Raw genomic sequence first — 13,245 nt, forward strand, 5'->3', positions numbered from 1 at the left:
ATTTATACGTATTTCTATTGTGTGTCTTCTTGATTGTTTATCGTTCGGTCGTGTCCAAACTGCACTGCGTCTCAATATTTGGTGGCGGCCGTGACCCACAGCAACTGGTCGCCAAAACCGAGGCTAAGTACATCTCATTGTCTTAACTGAGCTGAGAGCTATGTAATGGCGTTATCGACTTGGCCTGTAAAGCAATACATATATGTATGTATATGTCCCTATGTGCATTAAAATGCCAAACGTGGGGGTTAACCGAAGCGTGAAAGAAATGAACCCTCACCTGTCATGAGCTCATAGCAGTTGCATTACACATTGTACATTTTCGAATCATGTTGATTTAAAATTACTACATCATCATCATAATTTGCCATCCACTGCTGGATGAAGGTCTCTGCAACACGCTTCCATTCGTCTATTTATGTTTTGAGCAACTTTCATACGTCTCATTCCACGTATTTTTCTGATTTCATTCATCCATCTGTCCTGCCCTGCATCCTTGCACCTTTTTGCATTCTCTCGGGTATCAATCGAGCACTTCTTTCGTCCGTTCTTCTAGAAAAGTGACTCGCCCACTCACTTTACTCTCACCATTACATGAACCACCTTCTAACCCACGTATTCCGTTTTCTATCTCTCCTCGTTATGCCAAGCATCCTGGAGAAAATCAGATACAAGTAAAAGAAATTTTATCGCAAATATGAATACTACCAATTATAAAGAAAATACTATTCCTTATGCAGAATTCATATATGTAATTAAGATTCGTAAAGATTAAATCAATCTAAGACAGCGTTTATGGCACAAAACTGTTATTTGTTGAAACAAGTCCCAGAACTAGTATGTGGTTTCTATGATTCGAAACATGTTTTCTCTCTTGTTCTCGCACACAACTATCATGATGGTACAATTTCAACTATTTATTTTTGTCCTTATCAGCTAAATGAGTTTAGGAAAGGATTAGAACAGTGTTACAATGTCAAAGGAACCTTCACAAAGTGCAAGCGCACTTTTATAGAAGGAGCTTAACCACCCAAGACACACTCTACTTTTCTCATATTGATTGTAATGTGATTTCCTTGACTTGATGTGTGATAAGAGTGGGACAACAAGTGTAAGTAGTAGCTAGCATCATTTGTCAATCGCTACGAGCGCCGCCACAGTCATGTCAAATTCTATACCAGTAGCTCAAACGTCACAGTAGAGTGCCTCGCTTTAAAATATTAAATAATTTGTCGAACGACTTGTGTATTTAACGTATTCAATGCCGTCATTTTTTTGTCAACACATACGCGCGTCAAGACCAAATAAGGAAAAACCATAATATTTTCCCCGATGGGCGATTTCTTACCGCATTTTCCATTCACACTCGCATTTGTCATCGGATGCACCGATAAATTTGCACTGTATTGCGTGCATGTTTTATCACAACACTTTGTTTATCTTTCTAATCACTATCGTAAACAAGCACCTTTTTTTTTTATAAACGTCCGTTCAGCCTTGAACCTACTAACCGCCAATACATCTTCACCGGCTCGGCTGCATCGAGCACAGATGCATCACCCCCGGTGCATTGCCCTCCCATATAGACATACAACATGATTACATATTTACACACTGTCAGTGATATTCGCCAAAGCCCTGGATTTTAAAATTCACTGTCAGGTCGTTACCTGAAATTTTTTTATATTAAAAATGAATGTTTTTTTGGAATATGTAAATAAGTTTTCCGTGTAAATGCCATATTGAAACGGATTGACTAATGGCTCGAATACACTGATAAAATAGCGCGCGTTGATTTATTTTATACTCGAGTTGTTTATGCTGGATTTTAAACACTCAATCACTCTTGATAGTTCCACTGTTAGAAATTCTACTTAGCGCTTCTATTTAATAATAATACGTAAACCGAACAAAAACAAGGAGATTCTGCTTTGAAAAAATAGCACACTTTTTAGAAAATTCGCTAATTGTATGCATTGAACATGGCCAGTAAGTTCGGACAAAAGGCCAACGAGGTACAAACAATCCATTTTTTCTCGAGGCCCTGTTCTTACGCAGCAAAGTATTAAATGTCAAGGTTAATGCTATTGCAGGTCACATCGGCATTCGAATACTTATTGTATACACACTGCTTGATTGGAAACGTTAAATTAATAACATATTTCTTTTTTTATTTCAGAGAAGAATCGGCTCATCGCCCACAATACAGTTCCTGTCTGAAAATGAAGGGGTAAGTTTCCACGTTTATGGTACTGTGTAGTCGAATTTAATTTATAATGTGCGAGGATCAATTGAGTTGTATTTAGTAGATGTAAATATAAATAGGATTGAACTTTTTGTTCAGGATATACTTCTGCAAAAGAAGTCGGAACAGTTTAAGAAACTGTTAGTAACTAGTGTTTAAGCTCAGAGTTGAAAGGTGACGAGTGAAAGGTTGGCGGTCTTTTTAGTAAAAAAAATGTGGTGCTTTGCGTATGAAGGGGAAGAAATACACATGAAGCAATACTTAAACAATAAAATATTAATTTTTAAGAATTAAAAGCATTAACAATAGACTTTCTTTCACATGATAGTTTTATTCATAATCTTATTTATCAATCCAGAAATTCTATAGAACACGTCTGAAACAGTCGATAGGACTTTTATTGTTCATACACATTTACAAGTGTTAGGTGTTCAAATTTCGTGTGATCGACCTTACATGCATACATACCTGAAGCATTCGACTCCTCTCAGGCGATTGTTCCAAGATTAAATCTTCAAAAATTTCAATGTCATTCGACTTGCGTGCATGTTATGCCTATACATGGTGCCCTAATGCTAATCGGTGAAATGTGTTCCCGGTGGAAAAATTTCGGAATTCCGGCGGGTCGAGACGACCCAAAAAAGGCCAGATTTGTCCCCGGTGCACCTGATGATGGGCAGTGGCGGTAGCAGTGCAATTGAGGGCATTGTTTTGGTGTTGATGAGCGAACAAGTGTGCGTGATGATGTTGCGGGTGCAGCTGTTGGTGTCCCGGGGTCGACGGCCCGCCGGGGCCTCAGGTGGCGGTGCTCTCGCAGTACACTGACCGGGGGGCCTGTCCTCGGGGGCCCTCCCTTGCCCTCCTCACACTCGCATCCTTTTCGTGGCGCCACGTCTGGACCGTCTAGTCTCGTCTCGGTGACACGCGCCACCCATATTATCATCTTTGGGCGCAAAATCGACCGCTTTACTTCTTCACTCACCTATGTGTGTGTATCTACAATTTTCTTGTAATAATATCGATATATTAAAAGTTAGATTTTGGGCATGAAATTTTTATAATTGCACCACAGAAGAGTACAATTTAAGGATTTAGAGGTCTGAGTTCACTTTTGGCGACAGAAATTTGTGACTATACTGCATTTCCGGATCTTTTTCCTGCATTCCCGGATCTTTTTCAGGAAGTGTTACATTTAAATTCAAAATTATGCCATATTTTTCCTGATTGTCGGTTTTGACAATAAATTAAATGGAATTAATTTACTTTAGATTATTCATTTTCGAGTGAAAATTATAATATCAGCATCATAGCTCGGTGGCTAACGTATATGCTTAGGAGCCATGGGATCTCTGGCCCGGTGTTGCTGGCCAGTCCTTGGATATCCGTGACTCCAGGTCGATCAGAGTTTGCCAATTTATCTGATTTCATTGTTGGAACAGTTCCAAACAAATTGGCAACCTATCCTCATTTGTCACTATTATTTGAATATAGTTTCAAATATACAATAACAATATTATAAATTTATATAGAGTACAAATTTGGCCATAGATATCGCATTGGGGCAAAACCTGTAATTGGCACCAAGGTTAAATTTATTTAATAATAAAATAGTGTTTGTTTGGCTCAAATTCCAAATTCTCAAGTTTTCACTTATTGCCATTTTTTTTTGGTAGTTGACTCTCTGTTAAATTCTAGGATATATTGTATCCTATTCCGAACAGGAACTTTCATATCAGTCAATCTGGAAGGTTTAACTTATCCTAATCTTGAATCTGTCTTTTAACCCTGATCATGCTCAATTTTGAATGCTGCTACTTCATTCTTACCAACTTCATTAGTATGTTTCTGTAAGAGAAAAAAAATGATGATTCTGTTTTTTATCGAGTAATTTTATCAAATAAGCTAGATAAAACCGGCAAATACTGTCTATCGTCATCCAAACTTAGCATCAGCTGTCTACAATTGCACCAGGGCTTGAACTCTGAACCTGTCGCAGTTCACGAGCTGACGCTCTACCCACTGAGCTGTCGCCGTGCTACAGTGCGTGTAATACGATATAAAAATTCTTATTGTGTCGATTATGTGTGGCCGGTGTCCCAGATTTTGTTCTCGAAAACCCGTTCCGTCCCGGGCGACCACTCTTGTCTCGCACCTCGCTCGTTTGTTGGCCACTCTGTTTCGACGTATATAGAAATCGGTACAATAATGTCTCCTCACGCATCGGAGAATTTTCCGTCGTCGTCTTGTGGACTTGCGGTGTGTGGTCCTTATCCTTGATGGTCGCGAGAGCTGCTGCGTCACAGTGACCAGCTGATGGCGATGGCCGCCGACCCAAATTTTCTGGCACGCCGCGTACCACATCTATAAACGGGGGCAGGGGCAAAAAATACACCGACATTTCATTGTTAAACCACGGGTAATTACGCGCGCGAGCAAGGTGATAAAAGGTGCTTTCTTATCAAAACGCTCGTAAGGTGTCCGTGTACTCTGTAGATATCGAATGTGTGTGTGTGTGTGTCTGTAGCCCCCCCAAGAATTTCAGATTTTGCAAGACGAAAACAACAGTCATTACATTTATTTGTATCAACCACGCTAGATACTTTTGACATCAAATAATGGAATTATAATGGCACCGGTTCTTATCTTATCTGGCGATATTTGTAATTATGTATACGTGTTATCAGTCCGACTTTTGAAATGTGCGTGAGCATCGATTGATTTTCGTCTTCGTTTGAAATTTCATCGGTGAATGTGTGCCGATTTGTAAATCAATATGCTTTGTTTTATTTTGTTCTGACGTATCTAATAATCATTACATATGTATTTGTTTTCTTTTGTACGTATGCATATTGGATAGGTCTATAATCTGACGAATGTCATGGTGCATCGATCTCAATATGACGCGGCCGATTTTTTTTGTATAAAACACGTATTATTATCCAAAATATTTAAATATACTTGTCAATTGTATCAAATAAAATCCTGATTTATTTACTTTTCATATCAATCCTCCTGAATGATGATAGAATAAGCATGCGTGGAATTTTCTTACGTGGCACTCTTAAAAGCCATGTTTGTTTAATTGAGATTCAACATGTTGGTGAAATTGAAATTGTTTCCTAGGCGAAGCTGAGCAATAAAGCTAGTTCGGTATTTGAGTTATGAATTTTGTTTATTTGGTCATTGAGACGTAGCATATTGTGAACATAAGATACGAAACGTAAACAACTAGATAAAAGTGCGACTTTATCGCTTTGGAACATGTTTTTGTGAAACGTTTGTTTTTTTTTTTTTTTAATCGAAATTCGACTTGAATTTATCCAGAAGCGGAACAATCCACAGGCACACGATTTCCCCTTATCGAACCTGTTGTTTGCATTAATACATACATATTACAAGAGTAAACATTCAACACCATGGTATGATTGTCCGCTTCGCATCATCGCGATCATACACACACACACGACCGACCATGTGCACGAGCGAACTCGTCCGCGTTTTAATATTAGATCTGGGAAAGGCCCGACGCGTTATGTCAACGATATAATATAAGATAATGGCGGGTGTGCGAAAAAGGTTATTGGCGACGATGAGGTTAAGAGCACAGGAATCGGGAGTGTCGTCGTCACCGGACACTGGCGCCCTATTCGGCCAGCGCTAAATCCGGACGCGGCGCACACCCGCTCCACGCCACGGATTTCTTTTGTCAACTCTCGGTGCTTTGGAGCCCGGCGTCTACAGGTTAAATTGATCGACTGTCGACCCGGATGCAAGGTGGAGTAACTGGTGGACGCGCGAACCTCGACTACCGAGAGAAACTACCAGCCTCGGCCGTTTTTCACATTTTGTTCCGAGCTGTGTATGTGTGTGTGTACGACTGAACGTATTTGTCCGCTTAGAATGTCAAATTGAATCTGTTTTGTCTCGACTGATTGGAAACTTTGCTTCGTGTCTAACATATATGTTGTAAGTCTTCTTACATTGACCCCTTATTGCTTGCGGTAAGCTAAAAGTTGACAATGAAAATTGTTCTAAAATTACCAGGAGTACACTGAAAAGCTTTGTCACATGACTTTCGGTTTAAAAATTGATCATTGACGGGAAGTGATTTCTCTTTTATGTTCTTAGTAAAAAATGGTGGTTTTAAATTTGTTCAATATTTATTTCATCCAAAATTATATAACCTATGAGTGAAATTAAAATATATATGGGCGATAATGAGAATCTATAATGCAAATTTAATAAGATATAGTGTGAAAATGAAAAATAACTAGACGTTTAAACAATTAAAATCTGACAAAGCGAGAGAGTGGCGGAAAGGAAAATAAATACCGCAACATACCATTAGACGTCATGATGGTCGAAATTGTAGCATTTTTTAAACTTTTTTATTACGATTATTTTTCACCATCGTACTGGCGGATTTGATTTGAATATATATTGTTGACCAAACCACTCAAAATGGCAAAGTTTCAAAACGATAGGAAGAATGTAGGATATAAAATCCAAATGTTGTCAGACGAACGAGCGAAGGCAATCATAGAAGAGGCTTGTAAAAATGTAATTATTTTCCGTCTGTATGTATAGTATTAAAGGGATTTACACTGTTGTGTTTTAAATATGCGTATTTGTTTCTGATGCAATGTCATAACAGGTTATGTGTGGTTTTGGGACGTTGTTTTCGATATTGCATTCTAGTATAATAAGCATTCCGTTAATTTTTTACTTCTAGAATGGTACTGATGCGATGTGAGAGAAAGGGAGAGTGCTTCTCGAATTTTATGCTGATTCTAGCAATGTAGGCTTTGTCGTAAAGTGCAAAACAGTAAATGTTCAATGTTTTGATTCGATTTGAATGTTTTGACGCTCTCAATGGGTTTCGTTTGTTATATTATTATTGTAGTTTGCTTTGAATGATGCTGGTATGACATAAACAATTTTACTGCCTGAATAAGCTCGGCAATTTTACCTTGCCTTCTGGAGATAGTCTAGAAAGAAGGAGGTGGTAAAAATTATATTTTTATAAAAACCGCGCAATTTATGTTTATACTCTCTCGTTTTATAAACAGATGTTCCATGTAAAGTTATTCGAAGAATGGATGAACTGAAATTCGCAGAAATCAACTATCACACTATCGTTCTTCCGCTGTCAGAATTTAAATAGCTCCGAGAAGAAGAATATATTTAAAAAAGTCAGCTCAAAGCGAAAATTAGTGTAATTTGGCAAATCTTTTGAAAGTTTTGCGAAACCGTTTGACTTTGATGACATCTAAAATGCTGGCGTAGAACGGGACGCGAAGTTCGCAACGAGAGAAAGGTTATCACGTTTTGATACGTATTGATCTCCCAACTTCGTTCGCTTTATTTTAACGAAATAAATTAACATCGACCGATTCGCCATGAAATATTCATACTTTATTTATAACTAATCCACCATTCATTATTCGCGAGCAGAGTTCAAACTTCAATTAATACACCCATCCATATTTCTTATGCAATTTTTTCCCCCCTATAAACTTCTTTTTTTTTCACGTCGAGATTATACAGATAGTATACATCGGCAGTGGTATGCTATTATACAATATAAACAAGTAATCTACCTATACATAGTTATGAAGGGAGGGCGACACTCGTGACTCGGTTGTTCGGCAGCGTTGTGGCTTTCTCGCTCAATACAATCTCTCACTCCTCAGGACCGTAATCAATGTACGCATGTCCACGTCTTCCCCTTTCTACCAGACTGCCTCCAAATAAAGACTACGACATATGTATATCGTATACATTCCACCTATGTACTCACACAAGTTCAATAATCTAATCACATTGAACTGAATTCGCACTTCCAAACAGTTTACGCCAAATTACAAGGCTAATTTTTTAATATTAATGAGTGTGCACATCTTGTCATGTTAATATGTTGGAAAAAAAATATATATATATACCTATGTATATCATTTCGTGGAATCGACAACGTGAAACGCATGTTGTATGGCTTTATTGTAATCTATGCAGATTTGACGTTTGAAATGTACATGTAATACATATATATATACCTGCTCGTTTTGCTGTGTGTGTGTGTGTGTGTTTCGCAAATTGTACAGCACATTGCATTCGCTCATAAATTGCGACCTTCATGTGAACGTATTGTATATGTATTGAATAGATCACACTACAGTTATTAACTTGTGTAACTGTTTAGCACACGTGAAATTGTACGAATGATAAAATGTACTGGTTCAGAACGCATTTCATATCACTGTGGGTTGATTTCAAATGGAAAGTGGGAACAATTCACTCTCATCACTATATACCTGTTGACCTTAAATCCTTGTTTGCGGTTTTGGGTTAATATGTTGCTCTATCAACTGCAATGAAGGTCGCTTATTATCGAATCTGCTTTTTGCTTCATCAACGCTAGGCGTTTATTATTTTGTAAAAATTTTATTATACCCATTTGAATAATTTTTCTGCATTGTTCGAATGGTGCGACAAAAAAGTCGTGTTTGCAAATCTTTCATTGCATCCAAACATGTTATGAATTAATTGATAATTAAATAGCACCTATGCCACACAAAGCCATGTATGTATCAAAATTTTACACGCAAAGTTCATTTGTTATCTGTGAGAATGCCCCCACGTTCGCAGATAAGAGAGGTAACACAGAATGTATTTGTACCGTGCGACTTTTACCAGATAATTGTCGACTTGAAAGATGAAGAAAAAATTGAAGATTCGCACTTATTTATAGATCGTTACGTTTCTTGCTTTTGTGATTGTATTTTAATGCTATTTTTTTTTTCTTTTTTCAGGTAAGTTGAGGTAGTTTTCAGCGGCTTGAGAGTGAATCGTCCCGAGTGTCATTTGTATCTATAATAAAAATCATTAAAGTGAAGTTCGTTCAGTGAAGTGAATGAAAATATCATTTGTCTGTAATGCTCGTGTGTGTGTGGTGTTGCCGAAAAATAGCAATTATGCATTTTCAGATTAGTCATGAAAACGAACATAAATTTAACGTGTGCTGGGAATTCCGTAAGTCTCATTTGCAGAAATTTAATTGCTCTATTCATCTTCATTTCTGATTATTCGTTTGTGTTTTATGATCGTTTTATTTGCAAATTTATAAGTGCAAGTAGCGGTCGGTTCTGCTCAGGTCACTGAGGAAGCCGGCCAAGTAAATATATTCAATTTCACCCCAGATCTGCTACACAGCCGCCTTGGCATCGATTTCAACGCCGATTGCTCCGATCAACGGTTCTAATTGATCGCAACTTTTGCGTCTACTCTTGATTTTTTTTATCTCAAACCAAGGATTTCGATCCGATCGAGCCGCTTCATAAATACTTCCTTTCGTGCTATTCAGTACGCATATTTAGACTAATGCTGTTCATACGTGCCAAATGAGACCGTCAGCATATACTTAACGAGGCTTAGAAATGATAAAATGAAGGTTACACATATTGCTTTACTACATCGCCTGGCCATTGTTTCGAACGAGATTCTGCGTAGTAAGAACGATAGCGAAATTTCTAAAAAATATTTAGGCTGATCTGAGTCTTACATAATAGAAGTGGATGCAACAAGTGTCACTCAAACTAGGCACAACGCGTTGCAATACAATCTGTTCACAAATGTGAATCGTGCTATTTTTCTTGTGTCTACATTCCATTTTCTTAAATTGCAATATTTGGTGTCGCGAGGAAATAAACATCCTTCGACATGCAAATTTGTAGCACTCAATTCCTTTGCTTACTCAACACTATGTTGTATCTTTTTTATATCATATTCGTGTGTAGTGATCAAAAATAAGAAAAGTTAACCTCATCAACGGTCGTTTTTTTGCCAGAGAGTGTTATTATTCAAATGGTGCAGGGGAATATAGCATGACGAAGTTCCGAAGTTCGTTAGTCTGCGCACGGACGGTCGTTCAAGCGATTAGCAATAAATTATAGAACCCTAAATCCATGAAAGCACATGTTATTAAATTGCGAGCTTGTTGCTAGTTAACCTTTGCAATAACGGCAGGTCTGATCCTAGAACTGTCTGGTTGTATTTGCTTAATTTAGTCCTATTTATGATACCGTATGATTGCCGTCAACAAACAGACCCGTTTATGTACACAGTTCTAGCTTCGATTATACTATTTTTGAGATAACTTGACTGACTCGACTAAATCATTAATTGCTTGCATATATTGGAAATATAAAATATCCATCATAAGTTTGGATGAGTTTCGGGCGAAGGAAACCCAATAAGCCGAGATCAAATTATAATTTGTATCCCGGGAAGTTCGCTCTCTTTTCGAAACAATGACTCGGAATAGTTTCGGATGACATCACATCCAAAACTAGACAATATCGAGCAGCAAATATCTCTGGGATGCGACGACCATCACGTAGCGGTGAAGTAAACAAGAGAACCTGTCCCAAATTTGACGCCAAACCCGAACAATAGAGCAACATCGCTAATGTGCCCGCAGAAAGGGTTAATTGGAGTGCAGTGGAGTACGCGGTTTAATTCTTAACGTAATAACACGAACGAATTTCAAATGTTGTTGCCTCATGTCGGTTGAATAACAAAAATTACGATTGTGGAACCGTGACATGACATTCAAACACAAACGTATGTGTACGTGTGCGGAGAAAAAAAAACAACGACCTCTGACACGCGACAACCAAGAGACACCGATTAGATAAAACGAATACCTACTCGAAAAAGACCACATTGAAAAGGAGACGGAACAATTTTGCACTCGTGCTTACACGCTAAAGCGAATAATGAAGCTGGCGACGACTGAGACGACCCAGCAGTCGGCTATCGTGCAGATAGCTGACCCCCCTAATAAATAATTGTCTCACTTTTGCGCGGCACGCATTGTGTTAACATTTTATTGGAACAGATGGCAGCGACTCGCGTGTGTGCACACCTGTGCTCTCTCTCACTTCACACTTTAACGGTTGCCATACCGTCCCTTATGATCTTGAAAATTACACTCTGATGCCGGAATGTATCTGCCCAGTCGAGTGGGATTTTGTCGCAGCGAAATTTTTCTCAATCCTAAATCAGTTATATTTATCTATGCATTATGTATATACATACATAGTTTGTGCTGGGAATCCCCGACTTGAGTGAGTCATTTCAATGGTGGCGACCTTCACGTGACGACGCTTCACACCACATAACTCTCTGCTCAAACACCACTCATTCATATGCTGCTGCTTTTCTCCTACTTCAGTAGCCAGAGGCATTTCACTTGTCGCAACCGGCTCGATGTTCTTCAGTTACGTGACACTTTATGTGTGACGGATTAAGTGCACTCGCCGATATCTTTCGAATGCCACATCATTTTGATTGTTGTGTGATTTGGGGCAGGTGGTTATGTCACGTACGATTGGTCAACGCGCGCTTCTTCTGGGTCGTAATCTTGATGTTTCGATTTTGCGTCAGGTCAGTTTCGATTGCTCGTGCGTAATGAGGATAAATAGTCGTTGTATAAATATTAGTATATGTTTGTATGTTTTAGCTTGTTGAGGATCAACTTGCGTAAATAAATATACGTACATAGAAGTGCCAAGGTCAACCCTATAGTTTTGAGAATCACATATCTGATTGTTTTGTGAACGATTGAGACAAACAATGATGGTTGTTTTTCCGCATGTAGAAAAAATTGAACGATCGTGATTGCGGTTGATTTATTAATGAATCGACGCTTAGATATCGAATCGATATTCATATATAAGCGTATTAAAAAAAAATTTACATTTTCAAAAATAATTCAATTGTTGAAATATATAAAATCGCAGCTATTTACAGCAGCGATTACTGGAGTGCTAATAGGGGTGAAATTATTGCCATTATATTTTCTTATATTGATTTATTTTCGTCTCCATATAATATTATAAATTGTAAATATATGAGAACTTTCTATGATGACTTTTTCTTTATCTGTCTCTAATGTTTAATGTAATCAATGGGCATCACTAATTTGCTAAGTTGCAAACCGGCAACATAGCTCAGTGGTTAACATATAATGCTAACAACTGAGACCTCACGAGTTCGATCCCTGATCCAGTGTTGCTGGCCAGACCTTGGATATCTGTGACTCCAGGTCGATCGTTTCCTATCAGGGTTTGCCAATTTTTCGGATTTCATTGTTGGAATGGTTCCAAACAAATTGGCAACCTATCCTTATTTGTCACCATTATTTCAATATATGTAATTCAAAATTTATAATAACAATGCTATAAATTATATAAAGTACAAATCTGGCCAATACGTATCGGTTTGGGACAAAACCCGTAGTGGCGGGTATTATTCAATAAAAAAAAATCAGTGTGGCTCAAATTCCAATTGTCAAGTTTTCACTTCATTGCCATTTTTTAAGGGTTTAAAATGTTTAGAAATATATATATTGATATGTGACTCTCTGGCAAATTCTTGGTTAATTCACGTTCTGGGTATATTGTATCCTATTCTGAACAGTAACTTTCATATCAGTCAATCTCTAATAGTTTTTAACCTCGATGATGCTTAGGAGAGATCAGTGTCTAATTAAAAATGAGAAAAAAATCTAACATGAGGGGTATAATTGGGGGAACTGCCAAAAGGTACACGAGTAAACAGTAAAGGTTGAGAACCGTTGATCAATGGGACTGAATACTCGCATAATTTACTGGAAAATTGGCCCACAAACTGCACTGATAACAAATAATTTGTCAATACATTTATAATGTTTTACCTCGTTGATAAGTTTAATTTCGTTACCTCATGTTTCTCAGAATTGTCTTCGAATGTATTGGATCGTGAAATCATCACTTGTTTGTTTGTACGTGCAGATGTACTATGAAAATATTTAAATGTGCATAAATTACGCGTATTGCATTTAAGCATTCGGGATCATAACGAGAATACTCCTGCAGTCTAATTAACGCACCGCGAAAACAGTTTTCCAATCGTCTTTGTGGGGCGCATCGTAAATAATCGTCCGAAATTTGAAGATCAAA

General features: G+C 37.8%; 1 protein-coding gene across 1 annotated transcript in view; it reads left to right on the forward strand.

Annotated features, from left to right (window-relative positions):
* Su(Tpl) (Suppressor of Triplolethal) overlaps positions 1 to 13,245 on the forward strand; it is a 43,428-nt gene that overhangs the window by 7,695 nt on the left and 22,488 nt on the right. The window contains exon 2 of the mRNA XM_077442893.1: positions 2,180 to 2,230. Coding sequence (XP_077299019.1) covers positions 2,180 to 2,230 — 51 coding nt within the window. The remainder of the gene's footprint in view (positions 1 to 2,179; positions 2,231 to 13,245) is intronic.

Source organism: Arctopsyche grandis, chromosome 12 (assembly GCF_051622035.1).
Source record: "Arctopsyche grandis isolate Sample6627 chromosome 12, ASM5162203v2, whole genome shotgun sequence".
Lineage (NCBI taxonomy): Eukaryota > Metazoa > Arthropoda > Insecta > Trichoptera > Hydropsychidae > Arctopsyche > Arctopsyche grandis.